Here is a 20,775-nt window from a genome sequence, read left to right as displayed (position 1 = left end):
CAATCAAATCTTCTCCTTTGGCATCGAGTAAAAACAAGTAAACAAGTAAACAAAGAAAACACATCGCATGAGTTCAGACCTTTGTTCTGAACAATGTATGATAAGAGTTCTTGTCATCTGTGAAATTAGCCCGGCCCCGTCTTGGAAGCATCAGGACCCAGTGGGTCTGTGTGTAAGGACCAAGTTCTCCGTGCTGCCCTGCATAGCAGGTTATCACTGTAGGGTGGCTCTTTTGGCAAATCTTCAAGAGCCAGGTAGCTACATGTATGTTTCTCAATAAGAACAGATAAAAGTTTAGCAATAGTTCTTCAGAGTTAATATTAACTCTGTTTAATTAATATTGAACTGTTTAATTAATATTAAACAACAACAAACCCTGCAGATTCCAAAGGTCACTTTAGGGGCAAAACTTGCCGTGATTAAAACAAGAGCTGAAGCTCCTTGACAAGTTTTAGTGTTGGTGTCTGAAAGGTTCATTGATCTCATATATCTTCAGAGACACTAGACTGCAATTTTAGAAGAGAAAATAAGTTTTGAGATTTCAAAGGACTCCAATTTTCCCAAATTAATGATTATGTCATCATTATCTGAGAGGAGTGATTTGCAAGGAACAATGGCTTTAATGTATCTTTTTATACTGAAAATTACTATTTTGGCTTTCCTTTAAGAGCCAGGATTACTTTATCTCCTGAGTTGAAAAACATGAGATTATTTACTGAACTTATATTTAATCATGATCACACCTCAGAGTATAAATGTTATTTTTATGATCACACCTTAAATTCACAACACAGAAAAACCATCTAGATGATTTTGCATAGTGAAGATTGTCAAGCCAAGAAGATGAGGGATCCTTTCCACAATGGTTTCTGAATGAAGACAGGTGTAGATTATATGTCATCATTCCATAGATGAGTTTTCTTCAATCAGTGTGTCACCTTTTGGACCCCTCATAGTGAGGATTTGGGGACTAGGACTTAACGACAGGTATAACCTACTCCACGAGCATGTCTCTGAAATTAAGTATGAGCATGAAACAAACCTGATTTCACCACTGTTTATAATTTCTAAAATACAGAAGAATACGAATATACAGCAATTTTATAATAGGCAGATTTGTTAAGTCAATAACTCAGATTCCATAAAAACTCTAGTAAAAAGTGTAAGAAGAAAATGATCACTTGATATATTCCTTTAAGAAATATCATTTAAGTAATTCTTCCTTCTTCTTTATGCATAAATTTATGAAACTAACCAAGTGAAGTCTTTCTCATAGGCAACAATTTCAGCTTTCAAAGAAACAGACAGTAAATTTATTCACTTAGTTAACATAGCATTCCATTTAGCAGAGGATTTGTAACTGTAAATTTCCCCACCACCTTACTCAAGCTTTTCCAAAGCACCTGAGTTAAGACATCTATCCCTCCATTGCTCCAAAGGCAATGTCCGAGAAGTCACCTAGCAATTATTAGGTTGCCTTGTGGCACATATTCTAACCTTGCATTACCTATCATTTAAATCATTTATTCAGTTACTAATAAAATAATCTCTCCAAATGGATTATAATTTAAAATCATAGGCAATATCTTGTATTTACTTCAATCTGGGAAAGTTACTTGCACAAAAATATGTGTTGGTTATATTTGTTCATGTCTTCTTAACTGACTCAGGGTCATTCTCTTTACATGACAAAGAAATGAGTACCTTAGAAAGGATACTTGTGTCGGAGTAAGATAAAATGGAAGTTTCACCATGTTTAATTCCTGAGATTAGAAAGATATATGGATATACTGGAAGTCTTCATTATTTGATGACCAATGGAATACTGGAAAAAGGCCATTTAAAATAAAATCCGCTTTAAACCAATAATCCTATTTTTATAGTAATTAATTGGAAAAAATTAAATTTGAGATGCTCTTAAAAAGTAAGTTTAAAATTATATAAAAATTAACTTGTAACTTGACAAGTTAAAAGTATAATGTGCTAATTATTAAAAAGAATAAATAATAAATCAAGTGTTGATTTTTTGGTGTATTTTAAAAAATGTTAAGATAGAAAAATACAATCTCTTTCATATTACATTTAACTTTTTCAGCATGACCATAGAAATGATCATTTCTATAAAAATTTTTGAAGCATTCATCATTTCCTTTTAATCCCTGATATTCAAGTCATTTGCTTTTGAAGTACCATGTCTAATTTCCTCTACTTCATCTGTTATTGGTTCTAACTCTGACTGATTCTCACTGTCCATAATTTTTTGATTCAGCAATTCTTCAGTATACTTACATCAGGAAATCTTGAATCTCTTGAAAAATTTTACTTTACAATCCATTTTCATTATGTTTTCATTGTGTTATCTGATATTTATAACATTCTATAATCAGCAAGAGACCAAGACCTCTTATAATAATTCACAGAGATAGATGCTAATACTAATTGGGAAGGGTGTTCAGTAAGGACTAATTTTTTAAGTGTGTAGTCCATTAGGGAATATTTCCTATTTGACAATCTTTGCTTTCCTACATTATCATGTATCTTTGGGAACTAGTTTAATGCTTTGATAATCAGAAAATCTTGTAACTTGCAATCAGATTAAAATAACGGCTAAAAAGTAAGCAAGTGGTAAAGCTGTGTCCTCTACAAATGTCTATTGTTGAAATCATGTGTGTGGATGAGATATTTCTGGGCTCAGGGACTAAAGGGTTGAGGCATTGAGAGAATCAGTGAAAAAGCAAAAGAGTAAACTTTGCAAAATATACAAGAGTCATCACATAAACTGGAGCAGAAGCAGGAGAAAATGGTGCACTGGAAGCTTAGGGCTGTGGGAGGGAAACATCAATGACAAAGGAGATGGCCAAGGATATCTAATATGGCTGAGAGGTCAAAAAGTTGGGGCTGAGAAGTCATTCATGTTAATACTAAACACCGAACGTAAAGAACCAGGCTAAGTGGGTAGAACAGATGCCCTGGGAGGTAGAGGTCACATTTAAACTAGAGATTCTGTGAAAACTCTGAGAAATTTATTGATATTGGCCCATCACATTTTAAAGGATCTGGAGTCATGAATTTACACACCTTGCTGGTATCACTTACACTTCCTTATTCTCTAACCTTTAACAAGGAGACCTTACATAGGTACTAGACAAGGATGTGATAAGTAATAAGTCCAAAAGGATCGCTAAGAAACCAAAACAAACTATAGGTAAATTTTGGATGATGGCATTCTTCAACACTGCCTGAAGAGTATGTGGAATCAATGTATAAAGTCAGCATTCCCCAGAACAAATGTGCATTAGATGATCTCCACTCATAACATTAATCGTACAGTTGGGCCAAGCATGGCATAAGCTTATAATTTTTAAGTTGTTTTCTTCATGCCTCTTCTTATCCTTTCTTCGACTTTCCTGAATATTGTTTGGTATGTCTTTTTTTTTTTAAGTTGCCAAATGAAAATAATAACTTACATTTCTGAGTTCTAAAATTTGCCTTAACTATGCGAAGTTGTCCAGCCCCTTTGGCTAGTTCTTTTTAACCTGGAAATGGCTTATTAGAATTAAAAGAGATGACTCAAACCCTTAATAAAGTCTTAAAACTGACATCTCTATTTATAGGCTTCAATCAAACACCTCTAGCTGACTATGGGAATGTACTGGCATGATTTAAAATTCTAGCATTTTCATCAAAATTATCAGTAGGCCCCATTTTTGGTCACTCAAAAAACTTAAAAGAAAAAAAAAAATCCCAGGAGAAATGAACATTTCAAGGGATCTAATACATTGGAGTATTTGGAGGTTTATTATGTCAGCATGGAAAATGAAGAACAGCCATTTTCTCGTATGTATGGTTTCACTGGAGGAGGTAAAAAAGTAAGTGACAGAAAGAATCTTAATAGTTCATATGATCCATTTCTGTTCTTATGTTCTTAAAGTCTCTCAAAAGAAAAAAAAATGTGTGTTTATGGCAGGGGCTGTTGAATTACATTTTAAGAGCTTCAGGTATTTTTTTAAATTTTTTATTTTATTTATTTGACAGAGAGAGAGAGAGTGCGCCCAAGAAGGGGGAGCACTGGCAGAAGGAGAGGGAGAAGCAGGCTCCATGCTGAGGAGAGAGCCCGATGTGGGGCTCAAACCCAGGACTCTGGGATCATGACCTGAGCTGAAGGCAGACGCTTAACCCACTGAGCCACCCAGGTGCCCCCCCGCTTTTGTTTTTTAATATTTTATTTTATTTAGAGCTTCAGATATTTTTGAATCCTATAAAATCAAAAAGTATTGATTTAAAGTATACCAGAAAAGTCAACATTTATAAAGTTTAAAAAAAAAAACAAAGTAGTGGGGCGCCTGGGTGGCTCAGTCGTTAAGCGTCTGCCTTCGGCTCAGGTCATGATCCCAGGGTCCTGGGATCGAGCCCCACATCGGGCTCCCTGCTCCGCGGGAAGCCTGCTTCTCCCTCTCCCACTCCCCCTGCTTGTGTTCCCTCTCTCACTGTATCTCTCTCTGTCAAATAAATAAAATCTTAAAAAAAAAAAAAAAAAACAACAAAGTATTTAAGTACTTTTATTGATACATTTCTGATTCTCAAATACCTACAATTAAAAGTATTTCCCTTTATATCTCAGAATGATAATTATTAATTTTATAGACTGAGTTGAAGTCAGCCCTGACGGAAAAAAAAAAAGATGGCATTTACTCACAACCAGTTCTAATTTAGAATAATTCTCAGCTACAGACAAAGTTTAGAATATGACACTGGAATGAGAAAAGGTGGTGATAAACTAGGACAAGGTCAAATTCTAGTTAAGAATAACAGCTTGAGTTATGATGCTTAATGCTGTGGAGCAAGTATGGCCTGTACTCTTTCTCTTCACTGTCAAAAGGTTCTTGGAAAAAGTCTTAGGTCATCTGTTTGAACAATGGCCAAAATACCTATTTAAACTAAAAAAAAAAAAAAAGGGAAGAAGAAAAAGTAGTGACATTCTTGGTACAAATGTAATTTACCAGTTGCTAATGGAAACATATAAGAGATACTTCAAAGTTATACACTGAATATGCAGGGTTACATGTCCTGGGATCTACTCTCTATACCTATACCTGGTGGGTCAATCACTTCCATAATGCCCTTCTCCACCACCCTTGATGAACATTTATTCATTCTGTTTAATCACATACCTATAATGCCCCTAATCTTAACTTTGATCTTCATCCTGTTATTTTTCTTTACTGAAGGCTTTGACTACACAATTATTGCACTATAAACAATAGTCAAATAATATTTACAGTTTAAATATATATAATTTAAAAATTCTTGGGAAACAATAAACGACTGAATAGTGAAAAGAAATGTCATTTGTATACTATTTATTTGAAATAACATGCTTAGCCACTAGATGTCACCCTTTAAAAAAGCAACAGAGTTTACTTCACAAAGTTTGTTAATATCAATAGCAGTTACACTATTGGGTAGAAGTTGTCACCATTGGAATTAGTCACTCCGACATGACATTAAAAAAAAGCTTTACAAACAAACCAACAAACTACACCAACTGGGGTTTTCTGTAAAGAGGGCTTCATAAGTCAAGCCTGATTTGAGTCTTGTCAGTCTCCAAAGCCAGACAGTTAAAATGCAACAACAGATAATAACATACAATTTTCAAAAAAATTTAAAAGCATGGCTCTCATACAAATATGAAATGAAGATGCATAAAGATCTCATTAACTCATTAATTAATGAGGAACCAGTAAGATGGTAAGGCCGGGACAAGAGAGAATTCGAGGAATGGAGACTTACGCGGTCAGCAGTTTCTCAAAGGCCCGCTGAAATGAACAAAACTGTTTAACGTCCTCACAGTAACGAACCATAACCTCTGAGGTTGTGTTTTCTACTTAAGAGAAATGATCTCTACTAGTCCAAAGTCTACCAGTTAACATACAACTTCACAGTGAAGCAACAAAGCATTTAGCCTCCATTTAAGGACCACATATAATGCTTACGCCACAGTGCTTAGCATTTTACATGTGCCCCATCTCATTTTATTCTCAGAATTATTGCCTATGAGGTAGATGCTGTTATTACATTTATTTATTTATTTATTTATTTATTTATTTATTTATTTATAAAGATTTTATTTATTTGTCAGAGAAAGAGAGAGAGAGCACAAGCAGGGGGAGCAGCAGGTAGAGGGAGAAGCAGGCTCCCCACTGAGCAGGGAGCCCGATGCGGGGCTCCATCCCACGACCCTGGGATCATGACCTGAGCCGAAGGCAGACACTTCACCGACTGAGCCACCCAGGCGTCCCTATTACCTGTATTTAGAGGCTAGAACACCAAGAGATCAAGGAGCATTCTTCAGGGTATAGACCAGCCAGTGATCAAGCAGTAATGCAAATCTGGTCTGTCTATATAGTCTTTCTCCTGGGACCAAAGATTTAACACATACAGTGTCCTAGAGGATGTTTGGATTCTACAAGATGAAGCACACATGAGCCCACTACAACCCTTCATCTTCTTTTCTTCCTCATCCATAAAGGGTAAATCGTGATGAAAGAAATCTCAAGTGCAACAGACATATGCTGTAAGATCAGAACTAAACTGCTAACCCTTACATTCTCGAGAATTTGTGTAGATTATTTACATAGCCTCCAACCAGTTCACCAGCTTGTTTTGGGGTTGATACAATTCATCAGATCCTCTATTACAAGTTAAACAAGTGGAGAATGGGAAATGGTCAGAGTAGTGAGTCTTCACCCAAAGGAAGCAATATCCTATTATACTGTCTACATGGAAAACAATTATGCTAGGTAAAACACTATCAGCAGGATTTGCTAAAAAGGAAAGAGAGATCTTTTAAAATATGCATGGCATTCCTATAACATAATAATGCTTTATATTCTTTTCAGAGAATTTGGGACATGGGGAGAAATCTAATGTACTGACAGTATATTTGTGGAAGACGTCTGCCTGACAAAATACCTGTCTAAAGAAAATGCTCTATTTAATTTTAAAACTTTAAAATCTTGAAGAAATTTTAGACATGATTAAATGAACTGCAGCAAATCATCTTAAATTTCTTGGATTTATATGCGTAAAATCTCAGAAATGTGAGGTGCTCCAAGTTTTATTAAATTCAGCTTCAATTCTTATAAAGATTACACCACTCAGCCAGTGGCTGAGAAGATTCAGAAAACTAATCAAACATTATTATATTACCTATTATGAGTCTAGACAGTCTCCTCATCACACATACTCTGATACAACAGCTATTAAAGGAACTTTTGCAGAATATTATTTCTGTTTCTCCATACCAGATAAAAACAGACTTACAAGTTCCCCAAATAAAAATGTATAAATGTGTTAATAGATCACATTTGCATTTATACTTGCTCTAAAAAATGAAAGTTATATAAAGTAGAAAAGTATCGCTTTTTATGCAATCAGCCTGTGTTGTTCAGTGTTCAGCTTCTTCAGTTTTCATGGATTATAAAATCTTTTAGGACAGAAGATAATCCTTACAAGACCACGGTATAATGTTTCTAGCTTTAAAGGTAGATGTAATTTTAATAATAACATACCACATTTAAATCTCGATTAGGCACAGCTCTGGTTGCCTTTGATTTATTCATCAATGTGAGGAATCTGAAATTTTCTGAAGTCTAATTTTTGAACAAAAATAAGTCGTCTCTTTGCATTAAACCATCTGCTCTACATGATTACAGTGACTCATTTTTAGCATTGAAGCTTCCCTTTTTGTGATTAAATTTCTTGTTCAACCAACTGAACTCTTTGAAAGGCATTTATTTCTGATAAAGTGCATCATTGTTAATAGAGTAGTGATACAATTATAATCAATCCAGATTCTTATTGGATAGTACCTTAATGAACTTATGTAAATTTAGCATATTATTAATGCAAATTAATTTATTCATCACCAAAGAATGTGAAGATGGTACTCACGCAGGTTTAATTGTATGGGCATGCTTTTCATGGACAAAGGCACCAGCAAGACCTCCTGCTCCTGAGTTTAAATACTGGATTGAAAAGAAATTAAATTGTTTGAGTATATGACAAAACTAAACAATGAAATCATTTGACTTTTATGTTATGAAACCAACTTTTGACCAGTTCAAAACATGTGATAATTTGAGCTTTTATAATAAAACAGAACTTTGCGTCACCTTATTATTCGAAGAAAAAATAAACATAGCATTTTTTTTCAAAGATTTTATTTATTTATTTGACAGAGAGACACAGCAAGAGAGGGAATACAAGCAGGGGGAGTGGGAGAGGGAGAAACAGGCTTCCCACGGGGTAGGGAGCCCGATGCGGGGATCGATCCCAGGATCCTGGGATCCTGACCTAAGCCGAAGGCAGACACTTAATGCCTGAGCCACCCAGGCACCCCAGCATTATTAATTGAGAATAAATACCTATTACTTTTTTGGTCAAATTTTGCCCCAACTAACAGATAACAGTTCTAATGAAGTCTATCTAATTTTAAAGCTTATTCATTTCAATTATTTGTCACAAAAATATTTAAGTAGTAAGAAAGTAGCATATTTTAAAAACACCTAAGTTAAAATAAAATTGGTTTCATTTCCATGACCCCTGTCTATTAAATTGTCTTCAGATGTCAGTATCAAGTTGATTCCGTAAGAATTATCTTTACATAGTAGAAATTTCACAACATACCAACAAAAAACTAAGAACCTAATCAATTTCAATTAAGTTCTAAGTGTGGAGCTTCCCCGCCTCCCCAAACCTCCTGACTTTTCTATAGCAGCCAGGTAAATAAAGGAGTAACTACTCTACAGTGGATGAAAATACCTGATTTTAATTAATTTTTATACTATTGTATCATATGACTTTATAATTAACTAAAATCAGAAAAAGCAGTAATGAAAGAAATGGAGCAAAGTAACTCAAATGGTTAAAACTGGCCGCTGATCCAGTTTTTCATTTAGATCATTGTCAATGTGTGATAAAAGGATGTAACTATATTAAGTAATTTGTACCTTATAGGAGCACCAGCAGGCAAAATCAACTCCCCAGTCATGTAAGTGGAGTTCAACATTTCCAACTGCATGCGCTAGATCAAAGCCAACAAAACAACCCTGGGGAAGAACAAAAGAACAAGTTTTAAATTTGCTTAATGATTAGAAATAGTAAGTATAAATATCTCTGAGAAAATCTTTGACAAACTGCTGTACTATAAACATAGTTTATCCTTTGGTGCAGTGGTTCACAATGTCTGAACCGTAAAACACTGGGCATTTCCAAGATCCTCTCAGGTCAAAATAGTTTTCATAATATGAAGACGTTCTTTGCCTTCCTCACTGTGCTGACATTTGCACTGATAGAACAAAAGCAGTTCTGGGAAAACTGCCGGCATGTTAGTACAAACCAAGGCAGTGGCACCAAATCATACTAGCAGTCATGGCAGGTCAAAACCATTTAGTTTTGGGGGGTTGGGAGGGACAATAAGTAGTTCCACTTAAAAATCTCCTTGAGAAAGCTGTAAAAATGATTAATTTCTTTAAATCTCAATGTCTTAATTCTCATATGTTTAAGGTTTAATGTGGGAAGTATGCATAAAACATCTGAGCACATTCTGAAGATGGTTGCCTCAAAATAATGTACTCATGTAATTATTTGAGTTGCAAGCTGAACTAGCCACTTTTATTTCCCAGAGAACCATTTTTTGCATCAAAGAACAATTGAAAGACAAACAACAGTAACTCAGACTTGGGTGTTTGACAGACATTCTTCTGAAAATGAATGAAGTGAGTCTGTCAATTCAAGGAAAACCACTCATGATATTTGTTGCCAATGAAAAAAGTAGTTTCCAAGAGAAATTAGGATTTTGAAAATTTGTATCCGCTTTTATGAGTATGTCCATTTCCCAATATTTAAAGATATTTCTGATGAGTTTAGTAGTGATATATAATTTTAAAATATTATATAATGAAATAGGTAGATTACCAATATTTTTCAAACAACCAATGTTTGATGTTACAGATCAAGCATGGATAAAAGATATATTCAAAGTGTAAAACCAAACAATGGATTTTTTTAAATTTTATTTTATTATGTTAATCACCATACATTACATCATTAGTTTTTGATATAGTGTTCCATGATTCATGGTTTGCATATAACACTCAGTTCTCCATTCAATAGTGCCCTCTTTAATACCCATCACCAGGCTAACCCATCCCCCCACTCCCCTCACCTCTAGAACCCTCAGTTTGTTTCTCAGAGTCCATTGTCTCTCAGGGTTCATCTCCTCCTCTGATTTCCCCCTCTTCAATTTTCCCTTCCTACTATCTTCTTCTTTTTTTTTTTTTTTAACATATATTATTTGTTTCAGAGGTACAGGTCTGTGATTCATCATTCTTACACAATTCACACAATTCACAGCCCTCACCATAGCACAATGGATTTTAATGTAACAAAGTACAGAAAGGTCAGTAATTTGGTTTCACATTGCATACCACAACTTGTTAAATTCTGGTACAGTATCAAACAATATTCACAATAAACTGAAAAGCCAATAAATTACTTCTGTTTTTTCTGACTCTATCTGCATGAGGACTGATTTTCTTCATATGCTTCATGAAGAAAAAAAAAGAAGAGATTGAATACAGAAGCAGATAAAGAAAACCAGCTGTCTTCTATTAAGCCAAACAATAAAGAGATTTGCCAAATATACAACATTCTTTTTGTTTTAGAAAATATGGCTTTGTTTCCCTAACAGCATATTATTTACGTTAATATGTAATATGTTTGTTATTGTTGCTCTAAAATAAGTGAATGAATGAATAAATGTATTTAATTACAAATAGAGTAAATACAGATATAAACACAGTATCAAAACCTTTTTTAAGGTCCTCAGTGATTTTTAAGAGTGTAAAAGGTTTTCGTTACTAAAAAGTTTAAGAACCTCTGCTTTAGTGTATCCTACCAACCTAATGAAGTTAATAGCAGTTTTCAGTTATCACTAAACCCCAATCATGCCCATATTTAATTAATTCAAGTATACACAAGCTATGGTAAATTGCCCTAATGGTTCCTATTCTTTGTTTTTCCTTGCATCCATTTCCTTTGCTATGTAATTTTGTAGTTCTTCCCACTGTGGACAGGATACAGTTCTCTGCCCCTGGGATTAGCCAGGTGACTTACTTTGACCAATGGAATATTAGCACATGTAATACAAGCAGAGACTCCAAAGGACTTTGAGTGATTAGATTAGGCTTGCTCTCTCTCTCTTGCCCTCTGCCATCTCTGTAACAAGCACCTGCATAGCCAACCTGCTGGCTCAGATGGAAGACAAAAGAAATGGGGATCAAAGTTACCCTCACATGAGCTCAGCTTGGATCAGCTATTCTCCCCCACCTTTCCTTAGTTGGCCAGAGATGCATGAGTGAGTTCAGTCGAGACTAGCAGGATCTCTACGACTAAGTATTGCCTAGATCAACTGACACAAATATGACCAAATAAAAATGATGCTGTTTATGACTCTGCACTATGTTCTCCCTATACACTGACTTGAGACCCTGATAGCCTCTTACTGTCTGACTCTAGTCTGTCTTATTTACCCGATTACATGATCCAAGTGTTTTGTATGTCTGCCTAGTAGAATTCACTGTTTCAGAAACTAAGCCTCTGTTTTCATTAAGTTCCCAGAAGGACAACCTGAAGCAATAAATTCTATTACCCAAATTATACCCAAGTATAAACTTTTCACTTTAATGTCTTATCATTAAAACCTTTAACTTTCTGTAAATCAAAATGTTAAAAGTTTTACTTCGAGAATATAGTGATCCATCCCATATTAAGACAATTTTGTACATAAACATGAATTTTTAAAAAAAAATCCCTGGTCATTAAATAGGGGTGATAGTTCATTTTGCAAAAACGTTTTACCTGTGAGCTTTTCTATTTTTAGCTTACTAAGTGGATAATTTTAATACCAAAATATAAGTGCATATTTAATAATTACATTTTCAAAACTTTAAATCTCCTGCATCTTTGAAGAAACACATCTATTGATTGAAATTTTTGAAGTAAATAATTGCAGAGGGACCAATTTTAGATTGTTCTAATACTTCTTAAAAATAATTAACCTCAAACTGCTATTACAGGTACTTTCCCTGAACAGAGGGATGCAAACTATGACCTGTTTTTAATAAATAAAGTTGTATTTGAACAAAACTAATCTCATTTGTTTAAATATTGTCTATGACAACTTTTGCAAGCAGAATTGAGTAGTTTCAACAGAGACCATATGGGTCACAAAATCAGAAATACTTACTATCTTGCCCATTACAGAAAAGATTTGCTAACCCCTAAACTATAGCATTAGTCTCATAAAGCTCAATATATTGAAGAGTCAACAGAAACTTTACTCATTATAATGTGTCCATAACTAGTATTTCATAGAAGAAAAAGTTCTTACCAGTACTATATATCTGATTTTTTTTGTTCTGTTTTGTTTTTTGCAAGGGAAGATGAATTAATACTTTGCTTCTCACAGAAAAAAATGAGCAATACATGTCATAAAAATATGACAAATCCTCCATGCTAACGTAAGTTTTGAGAATGACAGAAAAGAAATACAATTAATCTCTATCAAGATTTAGAGATGATCAAAATCTGAGTTTGCAGACTACTGTTTAGGTTCAGTAAACACACACACATACACAGATTTGTTTGTTTGTATTTTAAGATACATCTTAACACTGAAATTCAACTTGGAAAAAAAAATAAAGGTTCTGAGTTTAAAATCCTTTTTTTTCTTGCCAACATTTCTAATGAAGGCAATGATGTTTGTTTTATGAAACAATATTTACAACTCAATTTTTTATCTGTTTTTAAAACTCAACTTAGAAAACTTATGGAATAGAAAAGGCAGCATTTTTATTATCAATTATTTATAAAGAATGGAGCAATGAAGAAACCATGAAACTTCAACATACCATATCCTATTATTAAAAGTCCTGTAGTTACATCTGTGGTACTGCATAAAAAAATAACTTGAGGCTCTTACAGTATATTTTAATGTATGTACAATTCTTTCCCCATGGATGGCAGAAACATAAATTATTAAAATGTAACTGTTTGAGGAAAGGGCCAGAAGATACAAACTTGAATGTGATCACCACAAAGTGATTTTACAAAAGTTTCACTAGATGGCAGCATCTTAAAAATAAAGGAAAAGCTAACACTTCTCCAAAACCTCTCTACAGTCATCCAGTTAATATTTTCATTATTTTACCTCTTAAGAGTAGGTAGAAAAACAATATGAATAGGTGAAAACAGAAACTCCACATCTGAGTGTCTACTTTATGCAATTTTTAAAGTAAAAATCAAATATTTTTCAATAGATTTGTATTGAAATTATCCACAAGAACTCACAATCATATTGACACAACCACATACAAGCACAGCAGTGGTCCGCCACCAGGTCGCCTCACTTTGTAGTCAATCCCCAGACCACTACGGTAATCTTCTAACCATTCTGAATACTTCCAGCCTTGACTTCCTCCAATGAGCTTGCTAAATCACACTTGAGTGTAAGGCTTGTGTCCCTTCAGAGAACCCCCATTAGCTTCAGAATGTAACTCACTTTCCTTAGTATGGCTTTTAAAGACCTTTATGACCTGGTCCTTTCTAGTTTTCATGTGTCAGGTGCCCCTTACCTACCTCCCTCTATTTGCAAAAACCTTTCTCTGTCTCGGGGTACTCCTTCCCTCCTCACTTTGCATAGGTAGCTCAGGTTTTGATAGTAAGATAACTTCTATGAAAGATTCTTTTGTCAAACTCTCTCTTCTATCTCATCGCCTTATTTGCATAGATCTCTTGTAGCAATTTTCCAATCTTATTGTCTTCTACTTTTGCATAATATCAACTTAAATAATTGTTGAATAAATAAGTAAATGAGTAAAAGAGTCATACAATTGTCAATAAATATTCTCTAAACTGATACTAAGTTTTAAAGTATTAATTGAGTCCCTTTGTTCCTGTTGCAATTTTATGGTACAAGCAATTTATTCAGACTTGGCATCTTTTAAAATGAAATTTCTTGGGCAATTAATAGTCAAAAATATATTCAAAATCCCTCTCAATAAAAACAAGGAATATCATGTGCTTTTTTCCTTGCCATCTTAATTAGCACAATACTACCATTTTTCTAACCAGTGGAATAATATGCACAGGGGCTGTGCATATTCTTCTATTTCAATAGATTTTTATTAAATCTTAGGATTTCCAGGTGAAGGGGTAGCTTACTCTCTCTCAAGTTTGATTCATTGTTTATTTATTAAAATGAAACACAGAATAATACAGATTAATTTTTCCTGATAACTTTATTGATTCATTCAGACAGACTGACTTCAGACTGATATTATTAGTTTGTTTCTTCTTCACCAAAAAATCCTATAAATTATGAAGACCACCAATAAGTAGCAGATTTGTGAAAAGGGTAATTATCAAAATAAGATATTTGTAGGTATACACAGAGTTGATAGTCAGCAGGTATGCATTGGTAAGCTCATAAAATTGCTAAAGTAATAAAATACTTAAGGTAATAAAGAACACTTGTCCTGAGCCACTTGAGTAATCACCTATGGTTGTAGGTCCCATGATTCCTGGGAGCTACCTGCAGGAGGTGCTTGCCAGCTAGCCTGTGGCCATTCACACATACCAGTCTCTGTGTGTTCCCTGTATAGTGCATGTCCAAACACCAGTGGATGCCCTTGGCAGTGGCACTAGCATCATGGTGGGTAAATTACAGATGCCTCTAAGTACCTCGAGGCTAGTAATGTATACTAGGTAAGGAGAATGTGACCTCGCCATGGCTGTTTGTGGGAACTACAGCTCTCACACCATACAAATCAAGTCTTTAAACATTGTTCAATATCATTCCTGGTTTGGTATAAGACTCATAGGAAACAAAGAACTGCAGTGCTATAAATTTGGACAATATTACCTTGAAAAGAAAAACTGATGGGAAACTTTGAGGCAAGTGAACAGACAAAAAAGTTACAGGAGCATATGTGAGTGAGAATGTTATGTGTGTTTGTGTGTGTGTTGGTCAACCCTATATAGACAATAAGAACAAACGGTGGATTAACTAGGGAGGAAGGTGGGAATGAAGAGGAAGATGAAAGCTGGTAGGTTTTCCTGACATAGTTTTAAAGCACTTAATTTTCCAAAATTCATTCAAGTGCTGTGATTCAAAAGCATACACAGATGCTAAATTAAAATAATCATAATCATAATACTAATACTCAGTAAAGATCTCTGCAAGAGGTGCCTCACTATCTCTGTAAATATTTCAGAGTAAATTTTTATTCTGAAAGTCTTTCATTCAGCCTAAATTTACTAGGCTCTTCAAGTATCCTTCACATTTCTTTTCATATGAAAGAGTTTGGAACATGTGTCCCCGCATTGTGCCACTTTGGCATGTTTGCCATTTTGAGCCAAAGGCAATCAAGACTCTGCAAACTTAAGAGAAATTTTTACTCCACTCTTAACTACCTAGGAGAATCTAAATTGGGAGTCTTTCTCAGAATAGGAGTTATTACCAGAGATAAATTTTATCTGAATGACCTATCTCTATGCCAGGGCAAACATTTAAATATCATCAAACATCGGTTCTTCATATTGTGCTGTGAATTGCCTCCTCCCCTTTGAAGCACCAGGCCTCTATCCTGTTCCTTAGCTGTGGATGGCATATATACCTTACTTTACTTTTCTCTTTGAACCTCTCATGCATGCTGGGTTCCCGTAAGTACAAAATCAAATTTGATTTTCTCCTGTTAACCTGTCTCGTGTTAACTTAATTGTTAGACCAGCCAGAAGAATCTTTGAGGGTAAAGGAAATTTTTCCTCTCCAACAGTACCTATTATTAGTCACATTTGTGTAAAGTGCTATTGTAGAAACTTAGATTCATCCTTCTAGCTGGACTTTCTTAAAGTAGATATTGATGCAACTGACAAATCTGGAGATGAGAAATAGGAGGTGGGGAACATGGGAGCACTTTGTTAATGAAATTTAAGAATGATGTGTGAGTTAAGAAGGTATGAGACAGAGCCAACAGCTTTGTGGAGAAAAGAGTAAAGGATTTAGGAGAGAGAAAAGGCAGAAAGATCTTGTGACTCCAGAGTGTTGTGTTATTTGCAGGTGAAAATGTCTTACTATAATAGAGTATGCTTTCAAGAGTAAATTTCAGCTATTTCTTTTACCAGGAAAAAAAAAAAAAACAGTGACTGTCATCTCTATTTATTGTCAGAAGCAAGTATAAAACTGAAGGGAAAAAATACGACAAACTGAGTAGTACTGTTCTCTTCTGGAGTCTTTCTCCATATGGCAAGGACCTCACACAAAATAGTTTGATTTATTTCAGATACCCAAGATGGGAAAAACAGCTCAAGGTAATTTTTCAAGCTTAATTTAGTTCATTTAATATTTAATGATTTAGTGGAGCAGTCTGCATGTCCTAAGTGTGTCAAAGAATAGAAATGGAATTTGATAAAGAACTCAAAATTTACATGTTTTGATTTTTAGAATACCTATCCATTATAAATAACTCCTCCATAATTTTCTAATTCTATTTCAGTGGGGATACAGTTGTGCTTTTTATGCAGTATATAATCCATAAAGTTAGCCTAATCCATTCTTGCTGATGTGCACACACTTATTCATTCACTGGCCAAACAGGTATGTATTTAAAGATAAGTGATTATGTGCAAAGCACTAGCATGTGTCTGTGAAGTTTATAGGGTCCACCCTCAATAAGTCATTGAGCACTCTGCTGACATAAGCTTCCTAAATTTGAGACTTAAGAAAGGCATAGAAATAATTATAAGACAGTGCAAAAGGTGGCCAATAATACATTTTCCATCATGCTATGAAAATACAACAGAAAGACAGATTTAGCCTGATACGGAGGAGCAAGAAAATCTTGATATGAAGGTCAAGGACTGCACACTCATTTTTCTACAGGAGTTAGTCAAGAAGTATATGAATTGGGCCTATAAGAATTACTTCACTTTACCCTGTCTTGTAATAAAGCATGAGTCTATGTGCCAGCCATCACTGCTTCAGTGCCAGGTACAGATGGGAGTCGTGCTGAAGAGCTCAAATCCCATTAAATGGGCAGTGTTGTTAGCCAGCCTCTCATTCTACATGCCTCTCATGCCACTCATTCTACAGGAATGATGATCCAGTATTGTCAACCTTCTCATTTTTCAGGAGATATTTGAAACTAGGAATTTTTATATAAAACCTCTTTACTGGGCGCCTGGGTGGCTCAGTTGGTTGGGCAACTGCCTTCGGCTCGGGTCATGATCCTGGAGTCCCAGGATCGAGTCCCGCATCGGGCTCCCTGCTCAGCGGGGAGTCTGCTTCTCCCTCTCCCACTCCCCCCTCTTGTGCTCTCTCTCTCTCTCAAATAAATAAATAAAATCTTTAAAAAAAAACTCTTTACTTTTCATTGTTGGCATGTGATAATTGTATTTTTAAATATACCATGTTTGCAAATAGAAAGAGGGCTAGACAAAGCAAATCTCTAGAACAGGTTGTAACCTGTTGTCCTGTTACAAAGTGAATTTATAGCAACTCTTTAATTTATCCATCACAAGGTAATAATACCTATATTGAGAGAGCGCCCCATTTAGATGTGAAATCAAAGTATAATTCTTCATATGTTCTAGTGATTACTATGTCAATTTACATGGCAAATTTCTCAACCAGATTTACTTATATATTTAAATTTACATACATACTTAACTTGATCACATTGCAAAGGAGTCTATAGGATAATTCTTGAAGACATCATTTTTAAATTTCTTCTCTTCAAGTTTATTTTTATAGACAATATGACAGTAATCTTATTTGTTCACCACCTTACTTAAGATAGATTATTTGCTAAGAAAATCGACATTTTCTCTTGACCTCAACTGAAGTTTGATATTCCTAATCTTGTTTGCATAACTAATTTTACTGATTACAGAAGAGAATCATGAAAGAGGACATTAAGAGAAATCTCACATTTTATTTGGGATTTTTTTTTTTTCTTTTTCTGCTTAAGGATATTTTGAAATTCCACTTTCACTGCCATGAGGCACAAAACTGCCTTTCCATTCTTACAGTGGTTAGTGAATAAATTAGAATTAGTCTATATATGTCATGTTGGAACACTTTCATTTTTTCAGTTTAACAAAGACTTACATTACCCTTCCTTTGGCTAATCAACTAGTATGAAAAATAGGATATTGGAGAAAGTAGCCTGGGTCTTAGACAACCAAAATATTTCAAAATGCATATCATCTACCAAAACAAAACAAAACAAAACAAAAACAACCTAAGTATAATATTTAGTTTGGGGGAGGGGCGTAGGTTTGGACGAAGCTATATCTGGAGAAATAGTTATGTACCGTGGCTCTGATGAGATTGGTTAGAGAAGCAACAATCATGACTGGCAACGGGAGGTTTGCTTTTGCCAGATCTGTAATTCTAAAACAGCATCTTGAGTCCAAAATTCCTCTTTTATTAAGAATTAATCAGTCTTTCTTACGTGGTCCATCTAATGAAAAGCTTAAATTAAAACATCTGATGAAAACTTCTTAGGAACAGCTCAAAAGTTTTAGATTCTTGGGTACTGATCCTTACCAAAGTATTTTGACTTAGTGATCCCAGGATGCAACCTGGATGAATTTAAGACTACAGATGAAGTTTACTGTATATTTTTTAAAAGAATAATCCTTCATTATTCTCAAAGTAAAGGACATTTAGTTGATGGGACATTTCATGTAAATTCTAGGTCATTTTTTTCCCTTTTTTCTATCTCTGTGTCTATATCTACACCTATGGTCCTTCTTTTATCCTTGGATTCTATGAACAGCTAAATCTGGGTGAAACCACAGGAGCTCAGTATAGATGCTTAATTTCTTATGTTTATATGAAAACTGTCTTTAACATGACTGAGATAACAAAGTTATATCAAATTTATTTCTATGAGAGGTCAGAAAAAAATATTTCATGTAGTATGAGATAAATCTGTTATCTGGTACACCCATGTTGAACTGTATCATGATAGAGATTTTCCAAATTATTGCATAGTGACTGCAATTGCCTCTTTTAACTTCTGCCCACTTGTATCCCATTCCTACTGTAGGCAGAAAATTATTTAAAATTAAAAAAAATGCAGTATCTTTACTGTCTAAAAGCTTTCAATGGCTTTCTGTATGCCTTTAGGGAGAAGCTCAAGATGTATAATATAGCTTAGTAAGCCCTTCTTTACCTATGTCTGCCTTATAGATTCATTTCTTGTCATGCATTTCCTGTCAAATTATACTAAAACATTTGCTTTCTTGTAATCCAGTCAATTTTTTAAAGCTGTCTAGAATGGCCCTATCACACAGCTAGGCACCTGGAGGGGATTTTACCTGGTTAACTCCTACCTAGAATTGGCTCAGGTCTCATCTTCTCTAAAAAGGTCACTTTGAGGGGCAGCTGGATGGCTCAGTCAGTTAAGCATCTGTCTTTGGCTCAGAACATGATCCCAGGGTCTTGGGATTGAGCCCCACATCAGGTTCCCTGCTCAGCAGGTAATCTGTTTCTCCCTCCCCCTCTCCCTCTGTGTGCTCACTCACTCACCCTCTTAAATAAATAAATAAATCTTTTTTTTTTTTTAAGGTCACTTTGACATTCCAGGCTAAATTAAGTGTTCTTATTTGGACCTCCATTATTATAATTTACTAAAATATTTACTGATAAAAAGAATGAATGAAAGACCCAAATGCATGTCATTATACTATAGAGGATAGACATACGATTCTTCTTAAGCACTAATGAGAAGATCCTTTTGGGTGAACTGGCAGTGACTTGAATAGAATAACTGTAGTCATTACAATTTCTAGTGAAGATTACTTAATATTGAACATTCCTTTTTGGAAAAGGTTATTTTTTATGTAAAAAAATCATACAACATGCCAATTTATATTATAGTTATATACAAACATATTTGGTACTAATTTTCCCCAGCTGATCCATTGCACAAATCCCACAAGTATTGTGGGCTTTTTTAATATTTTATTTATTTGAGAGAGAGAGAGAGAGCAGGAGCAGTGGGGAGGGGCAGAGAGGGAGGGAGAAGCAGCCCCTCTCGTCCCCCCACCGAGGAGGGAGAACCAGGACCCTGGGATCATGACCTGAGCTGAAGGCAGACGCTTATCCACTGAGCCACCCAGATGCCCCTTGTATTGTTGATATTATTCTATTGTAATCGTCCTTTACAGAATTGACTCCCAATCGCCAATACTAGAAACACCTCAGCCAAACTTTCTGTAGAATTTTGAGGCTTGATCAATCATTTATTTGTCTCCTACAAGAACCTCAAAATTACTTTTAACAAGAATTTAGGCCTTCCCTAAAGATAAATGGATGGCTTGGTGAGGTGACCATTATATGTGTTGTTTAGATACTTCAGATTTTACTAAATGATGTTAAACTGCAATGTCTTTCTCCTTTTATAATGATGTCTTTACTTATATTCCTTCTTTTGTCTTACATTATTCTGGATCCAGAATTAATTTCTTTTTATTCAAATTGTTGGGGCTATAATTGTGATTATTACTTGTTAATAATTTAGGCAGTTTATGGTTGGGTCTAAGAGATGCTTGTACTCATACTCAGTGGAGAGTTTGCAAAATTTAGTCTTTTTTTAGACATCATTTGCATTTCAATGTTCAGTAGGCTAAAAGAAAACTAAC

General features: G+C 34.7%; 1 protein-coding gene across 2 annotated transcripts in view; it reads right to left on the bottom strand.

The window, feature by feature from the left end:
- Positions 1 to 20,775, bottom strand: part of KYNU (kynureninase) — a 127,844-nt gene that overhangs the window by 35,565 nt on the left and 71,504 nt on the right. For both annotated transcript variants that reach the window (XM_054506239.2, XM_064586463.1), the window contains 2 exons: positions 9,012 to 9,110; positions 7,954 to 8,027 (listed from right to left, as the gene is read on the bottom strand). In XM_054506239.2, the coding sequence (XP_054362214.1) occupies positions 7,954 to 8,027; positions 9,012 to 9,110 (173 nt within the window). The remainder of the gene's footprint in view (positions 1 to 7,953; positions 8,028 to 9,011; positions 9,111 to 20,775) is intronic.

This window comes from Mirounga angustirostris, unplaced genomic scaffold (genome assembly GCF_029215605.1).
Source record: "Mirounga angustirostris isolate CCGP_5_RB_7025 unplaced genomic scaffold, mMirAng1.0.hap1 SCAF_3, whole genome shotgun sequence".
In the NCBI taxonomy this organism is placed as follows: domain Eukaryota; kingdom Metazoa; phylum Chordata; class Mammalia; order Carnivora; family Phocidae; genus Mirounga; species Mirounga angustirostris.
This window is presented reverse-complemented; position numbering and strand designations above follow the sequence as displayed.